Consider the following 19,639-nt stretch of genomic DNA (forward strand, 5'->3'; position numbering starts at 1 on the left):
AGCTCATGTTGCATCATTATGTTTATGACCAAAAGAACTGACTGCCAGACTAGGTATAGGCAATGAGCAGAAATAACAGCATGATGCTCTGAGCAAAGTGGGGAAACTAATTCAGAAGAGTTCAGAAGAAAAATATCCAAGCAAAAAGAATGATTTGGAGATGCCAGTGTTGCACTGGGGTGTACAAAGTTAAAAATCACACAACACCAGGTTATAATCCAACATCTGCCAGCAGAATTCAAAATATGGGGAAGAAAATAATTCAGGTGAAAGATAAGGCATGTAAGAAAGGTATTGCTGTCATAACCTTGGGGGACTTCAATATGTAGTTGGACTGGGAAAATCAGGTTGGTAGCAGATCCAAAGAAAAGGAATTTGTGGAATGTCTGAGATGATTATTTGAATGGCAGCTTTTGGTAGAGACCACTAGGGAATATTCCTGATGAAGGGTTCCTGCCCGAAACGTTGATTTTCCTGCTGTGCTTTTCCAGCACCACTCTAATCTTGACTCTAATCTCCACTAGGGAACAGGAAATCTCGTGATTTGTAATGAGGCAGACGGATTAGGGAGCTTAAGGTGTTGGAATCCTTATAAGGGTTAGTGATCACAACAGAATTGATTTCACTCTGCAGTTTGAGAAGGAGAAGCTGGAATCAGTTGTAATGCCTTTACAATTCAGCAAAGGTAACCACAGAGATGCAGGGAGGAGCTGGCCAGAGTTGATTGAAAGGGTCAGATGGTGGAGCAACAATGGCAGGTGTTTCTGGGGGTAATTTGGGAGCTGCAGCAGAAATTCAGCCAAAGGAAGGTGAAGCACACAAAGGGGAGGATGAGGTAACCGTGGCTGACCAGGGAAGTCAGGGACAGTATAAAAACAAAAGAAAAAGCATACAGTGTGGTGAAGGTTAGTGGGAAGTCTTTAAAAATCAACAAGGACAACTGAAAAAGCTTTAAAGGTGGAGAAAATGAAATATGAGTCTGAGCTAGCTATTAATATGAAAGGTTTCAGAGTTTTTATTAGATTGACAAGAATGGCCATTGGACTGTTTCAAAATGAGGCTAGAAAAATAGTAATGGGAGCAAATAAATGGCAGAGAAATTGAAATGTACTAGCAAGTTTTCTAAATATCATGTTTTATTCTCTGGCATACTGTTCAAATAGGAGAATAAACACAGTTGACTAAAAGTTTGGGGTTGTCTAAATAATAAGTTGTGTTTTTTTACATTGTAGGTACAAATCTATGAGCTGGAAGAGCACAAGATTGAATCATGGAGAGGTAGGAACAATACACCTATTGACTTTTGACCTCTCGCAATCTGTCTGATACTTCACCAAAGAGGCCCTTATTAATTTGTGAGCAGTGTTAGTAATTCTGGATGGACATCTAACCACTTATTCCATACCTTAACCTTAGGTTGAATATTTTCTAAGATTATGATAGTTGTGTTTTTCTAACCACTTATTCCATACCTTAACCTTAGGTTGAATATTTTCGAAGATTATGATAGTTGTGCACTTTTCTCAAGTATTTTGTTCGAGTCTGACCTTTGAAGAACGGAGCTAAAATTATTTAGAAACCTATATTATTTTCACTTTTTTAATTTTCTTTTACCCCTCACAACTCCAAGTGCTACACAAATTTGTTCCAACACTTTTAGTCGTGAATATACATGACCACTATGTTACCTCATCAAATGCACTTTAAACCAAAACATAAACTTGTAAACCACAGCTTCAAACACAATTAATTAACTCTCCTATTTGTTTACTTAATAGATGCAAAGGGGTGTAGATTTACCTTAGAACAGTCTCCCCAAACCTTCTTCCCTCATGACCCCATTTGCTGGATTGAAAGTTATTGAGAATGCAGGTCAGAGCTCTGGGGAGGGGGCTCCGGTCATGTGCAGGTGTTGATGTCAGATGATGCTCAGTCAGCTACTCGCTCTCGCTCTCTCGCTTACTGTCTTTCATTAACTAACACTCTTGCTACCTCTATCAAAACACTTCTCATTCAGTCACACACACTACCCATTGCAGGTTTGTGTGTTCTGCTGGCTGTCAGATGTTGTCAGCTGACCTAGCTGGGTATCATGACCCACAGCTTGGAAAGCCCTGGTTTAGAAGAAGACCATATTCTCTGTTAACTGGTTCCCCCACAGCAACCCAGTGGTGGTGGTAAGATTTGTGTTCAGGCATTTGCCTGGACCTTTTCTGTTTCCTAAGTATTTCCTTTTAAATGATCCTCTTCCCTCATGAAAAACTGACAGAAATTTTACATTTGTTTCCTCAAATGATCTCTGACGTATAGCAGTTTCTGTACAGATTGTCTTCGATTTCATGTTTCAGTGCTCCTGAAAGTCCAAAAACAATCAAGTTTCTACGATAAGCACTGGCGACAGCTTAACAAATGGAAATCATACCAGGTGTTTTTTTTTAATGGTCCAAAATCTTTGACTTTGCCAATCACCTTGTGATCGAACTGAAATGAGTGGTTATTGGCTGTCCTATTGTTCCCAGGATAACACACAAGCTATCCAAGTAATGTATTAAAAATGATACATCAGCACGGGTGTGAAAACAAACTTAATGTACTAACACTTCTCATCTCCAGTGTGTGACTGACCTGCAGATTACAATCTTAAATATTTCATGGCTGACTATCTATAAGTCCTGAATGATTCTTATCTTTTTGATTAAACAGAAATTGTGTCCTTAAGGGTATCCAGCTGCATATTGGCAGAACCAAACCTTGTGCATCATATCCCTTCGAAAAGTGCTGGCTTTAGGCTTTTCATGAGAATCACCATGGATGATCCATTAATAAATGTAGCTTTCCTTTCAGTCCGATTCCTACTCTTCTGTTTTTCTTGAAGCTGTGGGTTTGTGGTTCTACGAGTCCATCCAAATGACTTTTTTTTTCTACTTTATATGCCTGCAAATAAGAGTTGACACGTTAACTCCTTCAGCTCCTTTAACCTCACCTCATTTCAAAACTTTGAGTCATCTCTCCTAATACCTCGTGCTCTTGTGAAGGGTCTTGCAAAGTTTCACTATACTACATTAAAGGGCCTGTGTGAAACCAAGTTACAGGAAGTGACATTATACCAACTTCGGACACATCGCAGCAGTTCCCCTAAAAATGCACTTTCTAGCAGTTGTCAGTGAGTCCTGATGAAGGGCTTTTGCCCAAAACGTCAATTTTCCTGCTCCTCAGATACTGCCTGACCTGCTGTGCTTTTCTAGCACCACTCTGATCTCCAGCATCTGCAGTCCTCACTTTCGCCTAGTGAGTACTAACCTGGAGCTGATTTTTACTTTAGTATTCTACCCAAAGAGAACATTGAGATCAATTATAGTATTTCACCTAGCCCAGTTGAGATTGTGAAACACTATCCAGTTTGACTTTATCTGAGAGGATCTCCCACCCCATATGGTTCAGTTACTCACCCAACCACATGGAGAGCAGTCAGTAGAATATATATTGTCCACAAGCTCCCTTCATTTCTTTCCTTCATATCTTTTAAAAAGTCTGTTAATCTGTTTTGGCTGAGTCATCAACTGGGCATCTGAAAGCTGACTGGCATCTCAACTTGAGAGCTTCAGATCTAATCTGTGCCTATACTCCTGAACTAGTCCAGTTTCCAGGATTTGAGAAAAGACTGATCCCTCAATGGAATTTGTACCTGCCGAGGGAAACCCATCCCCAGGCCCACCCATCTGCCCGCCTATAGATGGGGAATGTTGCCAGGAAGAGGAAAAATAATCTTTCGTGGGTTGATCAGTCATGTTGTTTTCAGGCTTTTACATTTTTCATTCCCATGCTTCATCCTACCACAGCAGTACTGTACATCAGAGCCATGTGACATTTTTGCATTCATAATTGCAATGGCACTATGATATCAGGAAATACTTCAACTCTTGTCCATCCTCTGCATCTCACTTGGCTTCACATATAGCAGGTCTTCTGTCACTTTCAGTGAGAAGTATTAGCTAAATGACAGGGAACCAGTCAAACAGGTCTCTCTACCAAGTGATTTGGTGATTGTAACTGTCCCCCAGTCTTCCTTTATAATGCTCAGAATGTTTGTTTGGTCATCATTGCTTCAGTGTGGCATCTTATCAATTATTCGTTTTAGATTAAAATCATCAATATTCAGTTGCCAAATACCATGGATAAGAATCACACCACTACCTTTTGACGGGAACTCTGCTTATGTTACAAAGAATATCATGTCTTGAGTTCTTTGCTTGTTCTGGAACATTTTGTACTAATACTAATTTGAGAGATTTATGATGTGCTCTCTTTGACTTGTTTTGGAGACCTTATCAGTACAATGCTGGCGAAAAGCATTTGTATCTACTAATTAACAGGTGACTCCTTTTTGTTTTGTAAACAAAATTGTTGGATAACTTGAATATGTTGATTTGAATTTGGCTTTAAAGTGCACCAAATAGAGCAAAGAAATTAATTTGAGTTTTTCTGTTTATTTTTAATGACAATACAAAGCTGTATGCAGTGGATGCAAATTTTATGTTTTCCTTGATACATACAGACAGACTTGGGTTAATTATTTTGGTCACTTCATTTCCTGAGACGTAAAGCATTTCTCTCCGATTTCCTCCCATTGCACGAATGTGCAATGTTAATGTGAATCAATGAGGCCTGATCGCCGAACACTTTCCAATACATTTTAGACCCAGGCCCTGGAATAGACGATGACAGGAACAGCCCTGTCAACTTGTAAAGTCCTCCTTGGGACCTGGTGCCAAAATTGGGAGAGCTATTTCACAGACTAACCAAGCACCAACCTGACATTGTCTGTCAGATATGATTCTGTGAATATGACTATGTCCCTGACATCACCACCACAATTCCTGGATATGTCTTGTCCCACAGACAGCAACGACCCAGCAGAGGTGGCAGCACAATGGAATGCAGTCAGGAGGGGGTTGTCCTCGGAGTACTAAACATTGATTCCAGACCCCATGAAGTCTCAGACTTCAGTTAAGTTTGGACAAAAAAACCCTCTTGCTGATAAGTGTGCACTGTCTTCCCTTGGTTGATGAATCCGTACTCCTCCATGTTGAGAAGCACTACAATAATGAGGGTGCAAAGTGTACTCGAGGTGGGGAATTTCAGTGTCCACCACCAAGAGTGGCTTGACAGCAGCATTACTGATTGAGCTGGTCAAGTCCTGGAGGACATCGCTGCAAGAAGGAAAAACGTACTTGATCTCACCCTTGGAGAAAGTGAGGACTGCGAATGCTGGAGAACAGATTTGAAAAGTGTGGCGCTGGAAAAGTACAGCCGGTCAGGCAGCATCCGAAGAGCAGTAGAGTCGACGTTTTGAGCATGAGCTCTTCATCAGGAATGAAGAAAACCGCATCCTTACCAAACTGCTCGCTACAGATGCATCTGTCCATGGCACTATCGATAAGAGCGATCACTGCACAGTCCTTGTGGAGATGAAGTCCCATCTCCACGTTGAGAATAATCTCAGTGTTGTGCCACACTATCACCAAGCTAAATGGGGCAAATTTTGAACAAACCTAACAACTGGGCATTCATGAGGCGCAGTGGGGCTTCAACAGCAGCAGAATTATATTCCAGCATAATCTGTAACCTCCTAGCCTGGCATATCCGTGATTCGGCCATCGCCATCAAGCCAGGGAATCAACTCTGGTTCAATGGGCAGTGCAGGAGGACATGCCAGGAACAGCAAGAGGCATACCTGAAAACCTGGTGAAGTTAGCCAACAGTACCAATTACATGCCAAACAGTATAACCAGCAAGTGAGAGACAGAGCTGAGCAATCTCACAACCAACCGATCAAACCTAGGTTCTGTAGTCGTGAATGGTGGTGGACAATTAAACAACTCACTGGAGTACGAGGAGGATGCTCCACAAATATCTCCGTCGTCAATGATGGAAGTGTCCAACACACAAATGGAAAAGATAAGGCAGCAATCTTCAGCCAGATGTGCCAAGTGGATGAACCACCTTGGCCTACTGCAGTGGTCCTCACATTACAGCCTTCAGTCAATTCTGTTCAGGATATTGCAAAGGCTTTGGGCCCTGACAGCATTCTGGCAATAGTACTGAACACTTGTGCTTCAGGACTTGCTGCGCCCCTAGCCAAGCTGTTCCAGTACAGCTGCAATACTGATATCTAACTAATGGTGTGGAAAATTGGTCTGGTATGTCTGCACACAAAAAGGAAGACAAGTCCAACCTAGCCAATTATCGTCTCATAAGTCTATTTTCAATCATCAGTAAGATGATGGATGATGTCAGAGATTCACAGTGCTGTACAGTTCGAGAGGGCTAGATGATCGAATGGCCTAATGCTACTCCTATTTTCTGTTTCCAGCAAGATTAACATTTTCTGCTGAGTTTTGTTAAGCCACCAGAGAAGCTTAATATAATCTAAAATGACACAAAAATGGCTTCCAAGATCTGTGGAATCAGAACCAGGAATCTCTATACAAAATGACTACTGAATAGTGTTAGATTAATGTACTTGTAGCACCCCTGTACAAAGTCATGTCGACTTAATGATGTGATGATGGCAAATGAGAGCCATCCCAGCCTGCTTCCAAATGTCTTGAGTTTCTCTAATAGATAAATTTCATCATTCTTCATGCCTTGTCCAAGGAAATAAAAACTGGTCTTCGGTAATTTTGTCTTCCATTCAGGAGTTGTGTTAACAATTTACATTTCAGAATGGTTAGCCACTTTTGGAAGTACACTGAAAAAGGAGGTGAGAGTCCATGTCTATAGTGCTTGACAATAGTATCCTTTTTACTCACCTGTAGCTTTGTGAATAATCTTGTTTTTAATTTGGAGTCTGACATGACCTTACCTAGATAACCTTATGTATTTTTTTTCTCCTTCCTCAGAGCTTTATTTACAAGAAACATTTAAGCCTTTAGTGAACATAACGCCAGATGCAAGGTAGGTAAATCACTTTGCATAGTTTTTTTGAGGTTCTTTATTTATCTTTATCTACAATGCTTTTAAGTCTGTGCTGCTTTTGAAGTGGGAGAGCTGGTTTGGCTGCACTTAGTCACTAGCAAGAAAACAGTCCAGCGATTGTCAAGGGGTAGAGCAAATACAGTAAGAGTGGCTGTTGGAGGGGACACACTAAAACCATGATGTCATTCCACTTGGACTCTCTGGTTAACAATAGTTGGATTACTTCACTTCATTTTTTTGTCTGGGGGTAAAGTTATCCAGTTCAGCTGGCAGTTATTTTCAAGGAAATCTAAAGGGGTAACCAAACCAAATGTTTTTTTAAAATGTCAAAGTTTAGTTTGGTATTAAGGTCTACCATTCTTACATAGCACTTGCTTCTGTTTGAGATAATAGCCCAACATCAGCTCGGTGGTTTTTTTTGGTCACCCGATACAGTGGATTTCTTGAAGGAGGGATTAGAACAAAGAAAATTACAATGCAGGAACAGGCCCTTCAACTCTCCAAGCCTGTGCCAATCTAGATCCAAACCTGTCGCTTCTTTTCTAAGGGTCTGTGTCCCTCTGCTCCCTGTCCATTCATGTATCTGACTTGATGCTCTACCAGCTCCATCGGCAACACGTTCCAGGCACCTTCTGCGTAAAGAACTTTCCATGCATTTCTCCCTTAAACTTTTCCTCTCTCACTTTGAACTCATGACCCCTAGTAATTGAGACCCCCACTCTGGGGAGAAAAATGCTTCCTGCTATCCAGCCTGCCTATACTACTCATGATTTTGTAGACCTGAATCATGTCCCCTGTCAATCTCCGTCTTTCTAATGAAAATAATCCTAATCTACTCAACCTCTCTTCATAGCTAGCGACCTCCATACCAGGCAACATCCTGGTGAACCTCATCTGCATCCTCTCCAAAGCATCTGCATCCTTTTGGTAATGTGGTGACCAGAACTGTACACAGTATTCCAAATGTGGCTGAACCAAAGTTATATGCAACTGTAACATGACCTGCCAACTCTTGTACTCAATACCCCGTCCGATGAAGGAAAGCATGCCGTATGCCTTCTTGACCACTCTATCGACCTGCGTTGTCACCTTCAGGGAACAATGAACCTGAACACCCAGATCGCTCTGTACATCAATTTTCCCCAGGGCTTTTCCATTTACTGTATAGTTCACTCTTGAATTGGATATTCCAAAATGCATCACCTCGCATTTCCCTCGATTGAACTCCGTCTGCCATTTCTCTGCCCAACTATCCAATCTGTCTATATTCTACTGCATTCTCTGACAGTCCCCTTCGCTATCTGCTACTCCACTAATCTTAATGTCATCTGCAAACTTGCCAATCAGACCCCCTATACCTTCCTCCAGATCATTGTTGTATATCACAAGCAACAGTGATCCCAACATGGATCCTTGTGGAACATCACTGGTAACAGTACTCCATTTTGAGAAACTCCCTTCCATTCCTACTGTCTCCTGTTGCCCAACCAGTTCTCTGTCTAGCTAGTACACCCTGGACCTCATGTGACCTCCATTAGCCTACCATGGGGAACCTTATCAAATTTGAAACTTTATTGCTGGAACAGCACAGCAGGTCAGGCAGCATCCAGGGAACAGGAGATTCGACGTTTCGGGCACAGGCCCTTCTTCAGGAATGCCTTACTAAAGTCCATGTATATGGGATCTACAGCCTTTCCCTCATCAATCAACTTATCACTTCCTCAAAGAATTCTATTAAGTTGGTAAGACATGACCTTCCCTACACAAAACCATGTTGCCTATCACTGATAAGCCCATTTTCTTCCAATTGGGAATAGATCCTATCCCTCAATATCATTTTCAGCAGCATCCCTACCACTGACGAGAGGCTCACCAGTCTATAATTACCTTGATCACCCCTGCTACCCTCCTTTAACAAGGGGACAATATTAGCAATTCTCCAGTCCTCCGGGACTTCACCCATGTTCAAGAATGCTGCAAAGATATCTGATAAGGCCCTAGCTATTTTCTCTCTCGCTTCCCTCCGTAATCTGGGATAGATCCCATCCGGACCTGGGGATTTGTCCACCTTTTAGAATACCCAACACTTCCTTCCTCCTTATGCTGACTTGACCTAGAGTAATCAAACATCTATCCCTAACCTCAACATCTGCTATGCCTCTTTCCTTGGTGAATACCGATGCAAAGTACTCATTCAGAATCTCACTCATTTTCTCTGACTCTACGCGTAACTTTCCTCCTTTGTCCTTAAGTGGGCCAATCCTTTCACTTGTTACTATCTTGCCCTTTATAAATACATAAAAAGCCTTGGGGTTTCCTTAACCCTGTTTGCTAAAGATATTTCATGATCCTTTTTCGCCCTCTTAAGTCCTCGTTTCAGATAGGTCCTACTTTCCCAATATTCTTCCAAAGCTTCGTCTGTTTTCAATCACCTAAACCTTATGTACGCTTCCTTTTTCCTCTTAGCTAGTCTCTGAACTTCACCTGTTATCCATGGTTCCCTAATCTTGCCGTTTCTATCCCTCATTTTCACAGGGGCATATCTGTCCTGCATTCTAATCAACCACTCTTTAAAAGCCTCTCACATATCAAATGTGGATTTACCTTCAAACTGCTGCTCCCAATCCATACACACCCCCTAGCGGCTGCTGTATTTTGCTATAGTTGCTCTTCCCCCAGTTTAGCACTCTTCCTTTAGGACCGCCCTCATCTTTGTCCATGAGTATTCTTAAACTTACTAAATCATTTAATTCAAATATCAGTAAAAGTTGTGACTTTGTTCAGTTACTGACAGTTGTTTTGAGTTTAGGGCAGGTATTTCAATGACTCTTTCACACTGCTTACAGCTTGTTGGTGCATGTGTCTATCTTCACTTTTCAATCATTAAGTATCATCATCTTTTGTTTTTACTCAACTGGAATTTCTGAAGACAATGAGATATGTAATTAGAAGTACTTTAGTTTGTGAAGAAAGGGTTAAATTTTAAAAAGGCTATGATTAAAAATTATTTTATACTCTGTGGGCCAATGGGCTGAGAAGTGTCAGATGGAGTTTAATTTGGATAAATGCGAGGTGCTGCATTTTGGGAAAGCAAATCTTAGCAGGACTTATACACCTAATGGTAAGGTCCTGGGGAGTGCTGCTGAACAAAGAGACCTTGGAGTGCAGGTTCATAGCTCCTTGAAAGTGGAGTCGCAGGTAGATAGGATAGTGAAGAAGGCGTTTGGTATGCTTTCCTTTATTGGTCAGAGTATTGAGTACAGGAGTTGGGAGGTCATGTTGCAGCTGTACAGTACATTGGTTAGGCCACTGTTGGAATATTGCGTGCAATTCTGGTCTCCCTCCTATCAGAAGGATGTTGTGAAACTTGAAAGTGTTCAGAAAAGATTTACAGGGATGTTGCCAGGGTTGGAGGATTTGAGCTATAGGGAGAGGCTGAACAGGGTGGGGCTGTCTCCCCTGGAGCATCGGAGGCTGAGGGGTGACCTTACAGAGGTCTGTAAAATCATGAGGTGCAGGGATAGGATAAATAGACACAGTTTTTCCCTGGGATGGGTGAGTCCAGAACTAGAGGGCATAGGTTTAGGGTGAGGGGGGAAAGATATAAAAGAGACCTCAGGGGCAACTTTTTCACGCAGTGGGTGGTACGTGTATGGAATGAGCTGCTAGAGGAAGTGGTGGAGGCTGGTACACTTGCAACATTTAAAAGGCATCTGGATGGCTATATGAATAAGAAGAGTTTGGAGGGATATGGGCCAGGCGCTGGCAGGTGGGACTAGATTGGGTTGGGATATCTGGTCGGCGTGGACGATTTGGAACGAAGGGTCTGTTTCCATGCTGTATATCTCTATGATAAATGGAGGAACACTTATCAGATTGGAGAAGACCAAACTATCATTGGCAATGTTTCCTGCAACATCTTGTTTCTGCTGTGCAGACGTCTGAGATCGATTAAGCCAATGTATCAGCTCACCAATCAGCGTGCGTGGAACTTCTCCGATACTGCACAGGTTTGAGGGCATGTTGATCATTGGTCCCTCTTTGAGAAAGGATCATAAGTTCTTTTGCATCCGCTGCAGAGGATGCGTGGAGCCTCAGTTTAATGACATTGCTTAGACTGCAGCACTCACTCCACACTGCACTGGAGTATCAGCCTGGATTTTCTGAAATGGAGCTTCTGACTGAGACAGAATGCTACCCAGTGAGGCACAGCTCACACTTCTTCAGTAACGTGTTAGCTTGCCATCACCTTGAATTTGTTTTGTTCTTTCAGCCTCTTTGATGCAGTGTATTCACTCATAAAGAATAAGATTCACCGGTTGCCAGTCATCGACCCCATAAGTGGAAATGCACTTTATATCCTCACTCATAAACGGATCCTAAAGTTCCTGCAGCTTTTTGTAAGTATTATCTTCTTCAAGTAGAACCAGATGTTGCTATGGGTCTGTGTGCTGTTTCCTTCATTAAATACTTACGCCGGTTGTTTTTCTTCCACTGGTGCTTTAAATAAGGGAAATTAAACTTTACTCACTGCTAGTCACTCACCGCCAAAAGATGTTTGAACCTGGGGAGGAAGTTATTTCCAACAGGCTCAATGTTGTTCAATATTATTCTTTAATGTTTCTAGTTGGCGGCCCAGGTTTGGTAAGTATTAAGAGCAGACTTCAGGTCTTAAGTGTTGGTGTGTTCTTGTGTCTGATCTTCAACAAAAGGCAGTCTGACACTCTGAAAAGGCCCTAATATTTCTGTCTGGCAGAATTTGAGGTCCAATGTGATTGGAACCTGATGCATTATTATTTCCAGGTGATTTTGTTTTTGTGTGTTTTGCAACAAAGTTAGTAACTTTCAAACTCTCTCCACAACAAGCAAAGTAGTAATTTTCAGCTTTTCCCCACATCTGATCAAACACCCGAGTGGACGTTTGACGGGCCATTTCACATAATTTTTCAACAGTTCTTTTGACAAACCTGTTAAGATCAATCTGTTCATCTCGAATTGTAGGCTCTGGCAACTTACTGTTCCACTCTGGTGGATGCTTGCATTGCATTTAATTAAAAATGAAACTGTGTTCAGTTGTACTAGTTCCCTGATGATGAATCCCCTTTTCTTAGGCTTTGGTGTAATACTCATGACTTCATAAAGTATGCAATGCAGAGTACAGGAGGGCATGCCAGGAGCAGCACCAGACTTAATTATAAATGAAGTGTCAACACTAGACTGCTTGCATGTCAAATAGTGGTAGCAGCAGCAGTAGATGGGGATCAGTGTTCCCACGGGCAATGGATCATATCTAAGTTCCACTGTCCTGCCACATCCAGTTATGATAGTGGTGGACAACTAAAACTCACTGGAGGAAGAGCTTCACCAATTTCCACATCCTCAACAATGTGAGACCATTAGTCCAAAAAAACAAAACTGAGCCATTTGCACCTAACTTCAACCAGAGGCACCACTACCTACAAGTTCCCTTGGGCGTTACACAGCATCCTGACTTAGTAATCAGATGCATGTGTTTTTTAAATTCCATCATTCTCAGGCTGTGTATGTCATAAGCAAGGATCACATTTGTCGTTAAGTACTAGTTACCATTGAGAAGATGTTAGTGCCTACACGATTTAAGCTTCCTGCAGTAAATGTAAGTTTCTGAAATAAGATTGCCATTGATTATATTGAAGAGTATGCAAAAGGCAAACACACAAGTTCAGAAATTGACTTGCTCATCTTTGTTCTAATACGTTGTGTGTGACCTAAAAGAAAGTAAGGATTGTCTCTTTCTGCAGCTTGTATGGGATCCCTATCTGCACTAGTCCAGCTGTGAAAATGCTGAGGGTGGTGTACTTAAGTAACTAGAAACAAATCTATGAATAGGTGTTTGGTAGTAGAGCGTTCGAGTACATTGAATATATGTACAGTTTCTCCACTTATGAGAGGAGAATGCTGAATAGTTGGCAAGTAGACTGCTAGAGGCATTGCCACAAAGGATGCACCAGTTTACAATGACTGACAGTTAAATACCAAGTCTTATTTAAATTTTAAACCAGAAAGGTTGACTCTGATTGATCAAGGTATTGTCCTCAGAATTAAGGCAACAAAGTAAGACAGTTATTTTGTTGAGATGGAGCAGGTGCAGTCTGTGTACATGTTATTTCTGACTGCAAGGAACCAGGCCCTGTCTCTTATAGTTAGGTAGCTTCCAGTACATGCAAGTGGGTCACACTGCCAGCCCGACTGATGATCCTAAGTTAGTTGTCAGCCTAATACTTTGCACACCCTCAATTATCCAGTTAAATATTGTCCAATTTGTAGTAAATACTTTTCCTTTTGGGATCCAACAGGTCTCTGAGATGCCAAAGCCCGCCTTTATGAAGAAAACACTGGAGGAACTAGGGATAGGAACATACCTTAATATTGCCTTTATCCATCCAAACACTCCAATTATTAAAGCGCTGAGTATATTTGTGGAAAGAAGGGTTTCTGCCTTGCCGGTCGTGGATGAGTCAGGTTTGTACAACTCCTGTGTGTATGACTTATTCAGACATGTAGTGTTGTCAATGATTTAAAAATAAACAAAAGCAGCCTACGTTGCTGTCCATGACTTTGAGCAAGACGATGTACTGAGTTCTGATGAATGATTGCACATGAAAAGTTAATTCATTTTTCTCTTTACAGATACTAGTTTTGTTTTCTGTTGCTCCTTTGTATGATTTTTAAATTTGAAATATATGCTGTTTTTAAGTTATTCATTACCCAATGCTACTTGAACAATACCTTGTTTGGTGTTGTGTGTTATTTGTAAAAGCCACCATTTTGTGCTGCATTGCAAGTAATGCATCCCTGTTGTTCATATTTGCAGCTTTTCAAAAGTAATTCAAAGTTCACTTAGAGTCATAGAGATGTAAAGCACGGAAACAGATCCTTCGGTCCAACTCGTCCATGCCGACCAGATATCCCAACCTAATCTAGCCCCATTTGCCAGCACTTGGCCCATATCCCTCCAAACCCTTCTGATTCATATACCCATCCAGATGACTTTTAAATGTTGCAATTGTACCAGCCTCCACCACTTCCATACACGCACCACCTTCTGCGTGAAAAAGTTGCCCCTTAGGTCTCTTTTATATCTTTCATCTAGCACCCTAAACCTATGCCTTCTAGTTCTGGACTCCCCCACCCCAGAGAAAAGACCTTACCTTGTCTATTTACTCTATCCATGCCCCTCATGATTTTATAAACCTCTGTGAGGTCACCCCTCAGCTTTGGATGCTCCACGGAAAGCAGCCTCTCCCTGTAGCTCAAATCCTCCAACCCTATTAACATCCTTGTAAATCTTTTCTGAACCCTTTCAAGTTTCACAACATCCGTCTGATAGGAGGGAGACCAGAATTGCACGCAATATTGATGAGAAGTGTGTGCATATTGAATGAGGATAAGTTTAGATTTGGCTACAATGCATTCACAGGTGATCAATTTGCCTAATTTCATTAGGATCTCTTTAGGTTCAACCCTCCAGTATTTCAGATAAATGAAAATTGGTCAGACAGGTATAGACAGTCAATGTTAACAATGACCAGTTAGGAATCAAGGCTGACCAGCTCCTACACATGGACAGTTTCCAGCTACTGGATGGTAATCTGGACCAGGACTCCTGATTGATTCTTGCTGAAATACCTGAAACCCCTTTATAGTATCCAAACAAGGACCAGGAATTGAACTCAAGACCTTCTCATACTTACTTGTTTTTATTTCGTGTGATGTGACCATCACACACAAGGTGGCATTATGGCAATCCCCAACTCTGCCTTGAGAATGTGATGGTGCCCTCAGAGTGAGTTCAAGGATTTTGATTCAGTGATGATGTGCCTGCTTGAAGAGGGGCTTGTACATGGTGATATTCCATTGTTGCTTGCTCATTTGGATGGTAGGGATCCCCTGTTTGGGAGATGCTGTCGAAGGTGGGTTGGCAGGCTGAGCACTAGTTCTCCACTAAATGCGGATTTTATTTGCCAAGCTTTTATGGTCAAACTGACTCTCTACACTGTCTTCAGCAAGAAACACTTGGGACTATATGTTGTGTTGAATCTGACAGAATGCACTTCAGCTTGCAATGTTTGGATTAAACTTCAGAGGTCCTTGCTGTTCCATTATTGCACCGATTCAAATGTATCACCTGTTTCTTGCACCAGAATTAAATATGTTACTTAAGACTGCTCTTTTCGTTCATGAACTTGCTAAGGTAGGCATCCAGGAAAAGATTAACAGGTGCCAGTCTAGGCAAAGTTTGAAGATAATTCTGCTTAAGTATATCAGGGGAAATCATAGAATCCCTACAATGTGGAAGCAGGCCATTCAGTCCATCGAGTTTACACCAACACTGTGAAGAGCATCCCAACCAGATGACCCTATCCCTGTAACCCTGCATGGTCTACGGCTAACCCACCTAGCCTGAATATCCCTGGACACTACTGGTAATTTAGCATGGCTAGTCTATCTAACCTGCACATCTTTGGATTATGGGAGGAAACCGGTGTATCCAGAGGAAACCCACACAGGCACAGGGAGAATGTGCAAATTCATCACACAATTACTCGAGACTGGAATTGAACCTAGGTCCCTTGGGATGTGAGGCAGCAGTGCTAACCTCTGATCTACTGTGCTGCCTCGAGATGGTGGTATAATGGTAATCCAGAACCCCAGGTTACTGTTTTGGTTTTAATGGTTGAAATACCACCATGACAGATGGTGAAATTTGCATTCAGTAAAATTCTGGAACCTGACAATTACACAACCACTATTGATTGATTTTTTTTTGAAAAAGAAAAAGTCCATCTGGGCTCTACCTTGTTCACTAATATCCTTCAGGGAAGGAAATCTGCCATCTTTCCTTTGTCTGGCCTACATATTTCTGCAGATTCACAGCAATGTGATTGACTGACTGTAAACTGTCCTCTGGGCAATTAGAGGTGGCAATAAAATCTAATCCTGCAAGCAACACCTGCATCAATTTTATTTAAAAGCTTTCCTTTTGTGTCAGAAAAAAACCTTGTGATGGGCGAAATTTCAATAATTGTTGGTGTTCAATACAACGTCAAAATGAGTTGATCATCAGATTAGCACAAGATTGGCACTTTTTGATCTTCAAAAGTGAATTGATTTTAAGTAGCTGCTGTAGTACAATTTGTGGCATTTGTTCCTAATACTTCATGTTTACAAGCACCTATATCTTTCACCTGACATCAGCTCTCCATCAGCCATTTGTTCTACATATCTACTACAATCTTTTGAAACAGATCAAGGACTCTTACCACTCATAATATGATTACAATAAGATATTTAGCTGATTTATTCAGTTGAATAACCTGATGTGAGTTGTGAAAACTAAGCGATTTAAGAGCGAGCTACAGGTATCTCGACAGTTTTTTTGAAAAAGATGCAAGCATCTCTAAGTAGATCTAATCAGTGCCAGAAATACAAACAGTCAAGGCAATTGATTTCAAGCTTTATTGCCTGTCAAAGGTCGAGCAAAATTATTATCAAGTGGCATTTGCTTGTGTTCAATCGTTATTAAGATAATTTGTTTCAAATGCATAATGTAATTTATTTGAACAACAGAAATATCTTGGTGCTGGGACGATTGGTTCATTGATCCAGTAAAGGGCAGTGGAACTGCATTCTTACAACATAAAATGTTATATCCCAGTCAATCATCTGAGTTAATTTATTTTTCTTTTACAGGAAAGGTTGTAGATATTTATTCCAAATTTGATGTTATAGTAAGTACAGTTTTCACTTACAATGCATGAATTTCTTTATCATATGCCTTCTATAACAGCTATAAATTTTGCCGCCATTCTGAATATAATTAGCTCTTTCGTTGTTAACTTTTTTGACACCCGATTTTGTGGATACATTTCTGATGTTTTAAAAGATTGCAGGCTGCATTACCAACCGGATTTGACCAGAACCTAATTTGTTGACGACTAACATTGTGTTGAACTGTTGAATTGTTACTTGCAGTTGATGTCACTCAATTTCTGTTTGGATTTTTAAGCAAATTATGAAAATGAAAACAATTAATTGATTGTACTTAAATCACATGAACTTTCACACATTTTCTCTCAAACCTTAAAGAATTTGAACGTTTCATGTTAAACCAAGTTCATTTTCCTTGCTCAGAATCTTGCTGCTGAGAAGACATACAATAATCTGGATATCACTGTAACCCAGGCACTGCAACACCGCTCGCAGTATTTTGAAGGGGTCGTGAAGTGTCACAGAATGGAAGCACTGGAGACAACAGTGGACAGAATAGTCAAAGCTGAGGTAGGGGCACATTTTAGACTGATCTTTGCCTAGTATGTAAAAGCATGAAGAAGCCATTTGGCTCAAGATGTCTGTACTAGTGTTTATGTTCCACAGGAGCTGTCCCCTACCTCTCTTCATGTAACTATATTAACATAAATGGGAAAAAGGAAGAGACTATATGTTTATCCAGCTTTTCCTAAGGTTTTTTATTCAATATGGGCATTATTGGCTAGGTCAGCATGCATTCCCAATGATTTCCATGGAGAAGATGGTGGTGAAGTGCCTCCTTGAACCGTGGCAATTCTTTAGATGTAGGTGCAACAGCAATGTTAGAAAGAGAATTCTACAATTTTGACCTGGTGACAATGAAGGAATGGCAATATACTTCCATGTAAAAATATTGTGTGGGGGATCCAAGATAGCGGCGACCCAGTAAGACTGAGTCTATAGTGCTCCTCCCAAGACTTGGGCACAGTGGATCACCTACCCCCTATCAAGCTCACCAAATCATTTATAAATCATTTTTAATAGTTTAGTAACTCAATTAGTTGTGTAATATTACATTTAAGCAACTTTATCCTAAGTTAAAATGACTAAAGGGAAGGGAGCCCGCAGCTCTCAGCAAGCAGGAACCCCTCCCCCACACTCTCCAGCTGCAGCAGAGGCGTCCACAGCCGCCCCGGGGGACTTACCTACAGTAGCAAGCCTTGCAGAAATGCTTTCCAAGCTTGACTCGAAGATCGATGCCTTTATCGTCGAATCCAGGAATCGTTGGGAGTCGCTCTCGGCCGCGCTGCAGAAGCACGACCGTGAAATTGAAGAAATTCAACGCCGAGTCGGAGGGGCGGAGCTAAAGGCCGCGACCTCGGAGACAACCGCTCAATCGGCCGTGGATCAGGTCCGGACTCTCGAGCAGCGAGTCCGGACCTTGGAAAATCATATTGACGACCTCGATAATCGAGGCCGTCGAAAAAATATTCGTTTGCTGGGCCTTCCCGAGCAGGAAGAGGAAGGCCAGCTTACAGCATTCCTGGAGCAGTGGCTGCCACAACTTTTAAATCTGCAAGCTGGATCAGGCCAGGTAAGGGTGGAATGGGCCTACCGGGTAGCAATACGCGGGCCCGGCTCGAACCAGCGCCCACGCCCGGTCCTGTTCCGGCTGCAGAGCTACAGGGAGAGGCAGATACTCCTAGAAGCCTCTAGAAATCTCGGAAAAGACCCCCAAGCTATGATCTACAAAGGATCCAAGATCATGCTATTTCAGGACTTTTCCCCAGCTCTGGTTCGAAAGAGGAAGGCATTCGACGAGGCGAAGAAGCGTTTAAGGGACTTAAATGTACAGTACTCCTTACGCTACCCAGCGATGTTACGCTTTAACCATGAAGGATCTGTTTATAACTTTGGATCACCAGAAAAGGCTAAGGAATTCTTGGACTCTCTTAGATAAACTGTAGGACATATGGATGTTGGTCTGCCTCCCCCCCCCCCCCCCCCCCCCCCCCCCCCCCCCCCCCGTTTTGGTTTATATCCCCTCCCTTTTTTTTTCTTACCTTATTGCTTAATATTATTATGGGGGGTGGGGAGAGGGATTTGATTTTCTTCCCCCCCCCCCCCCCCCCCCCCCTTGGAGTTGTTTTCTGTTATTATTTTATGTATATATGAGGGGTATATGTATGTGTGTGTGTATGTATGTATGTATATATATATATATATATATGTGTATGTGTATGTATATATATGTATATATAAGCTGGGGGATTTGGTTAATGTTGGTGGGGGGAGGTGGTTACCTTATTCGATTTTACCTCTGTCTTTAGGAGCGGGGTTGTTTTTCCCTTCGTTATTTTGTATTATCATATTTAATTATTATTTGTTGAACTGGTAATTTTATAGTTATATGTTTATATATGGTATTAACATTACCAAATATACCCAGGTGTTGGTAGGGGTGGGGGTGAGGTGCTCACTGTTAACTCTCGCTTTGTATTATATTTGAATTTTCCTCATTTTATTGAGGAGTGCCTGGGTCAAGGGTGGGGCATTGGTTGGGAGAGGATATGAGGGATTTTTGGAGAGGAAGTGATGCCCCCTGGGAACAAGGGGGAAAGTCTCCACTTAGATACGTTTTATATCTTTTTTATTTAGAAATAGTTTTTTACTGTATTGTTGTGGGTGTATTAAAGAGGGTTTATTTTTGTAAATTTTACATGTTCCATGCTCGGGATGTTCTGGATAGGGTTCCCCCTCCCGAGGGGTCTCGGATTGGCCCAGAGGATTATGGTTGATCAATCGGTTAAGTGGTGCACCTGGAATGTCAAGGGGAGTAATTCGCCACTTGAAAGGAAGAAAATATTATCAA

The 19,639-nt window shown here is 41.6% G+C and overlaps 1 protein-coding gene across 4 annotated transcripts in view; it reads left to right on the forward strand.

Annotated features, from left to right (window-relative positions):
• The window catches only part of LOC122550126 (5'-AMP-activated protein kinase subunit gamma-2-like), a 470,860-nt gene that overhangs the window by 432,604 nt on the left and 18,617 nt on the right, over window positions 1-19,639 (forward strand). For all 4 annotated transcript variants that reach the window (XM_043690750.2, XM_043690749.2, XM_043690748.2 and 1 more), the window contains 6 exons: window positions 1,233-1,278; window positions 6,903-6,957; window positions 11,252-11,378; window positions 13,314-13,479; window positions 16,711-16,748; window positions 17,152-17,298. In XM_043690750.2, the coding sequence (XP_043546685.2) occupies window positions 1,233-1,278; window positions 6,903-6,957; window positions 11,252-11,378; window positions 13,314-13,479; window positions 16,711-16,748; window positions 17,152-17,298 (579 nt within the window). The remainder of the gene's footprint in view (window positions 1-1,232; window positions 1,279-6,902; window positions 6,958-11,251; window positions 11,379-13,313; window positions 13,480-16,710; window positions 16,749-17,151; window positions 17,299-19,639) is intronic.

The sequence above is a fragment of the Chiloscyllium plagiosum genome, unplaced genomic scaffold (genome assembly GCF_037043375.1).
Source record: "Chiloscyllium plagiosum isolate Xiang-an unplaced genomic scaffold, Cpla_swu_hap1 HiC_scaffold_5, whole genome shotgun sequence".
Classification (NCBI taxonomy): domain Eukaryota; kingdom Metazoa; phylum Chordata; class Chondrichthyes; order Orectolobiformes; family Hemiscylliidae; genus Chiloscyllium; species Chiloscyllium plagiosum.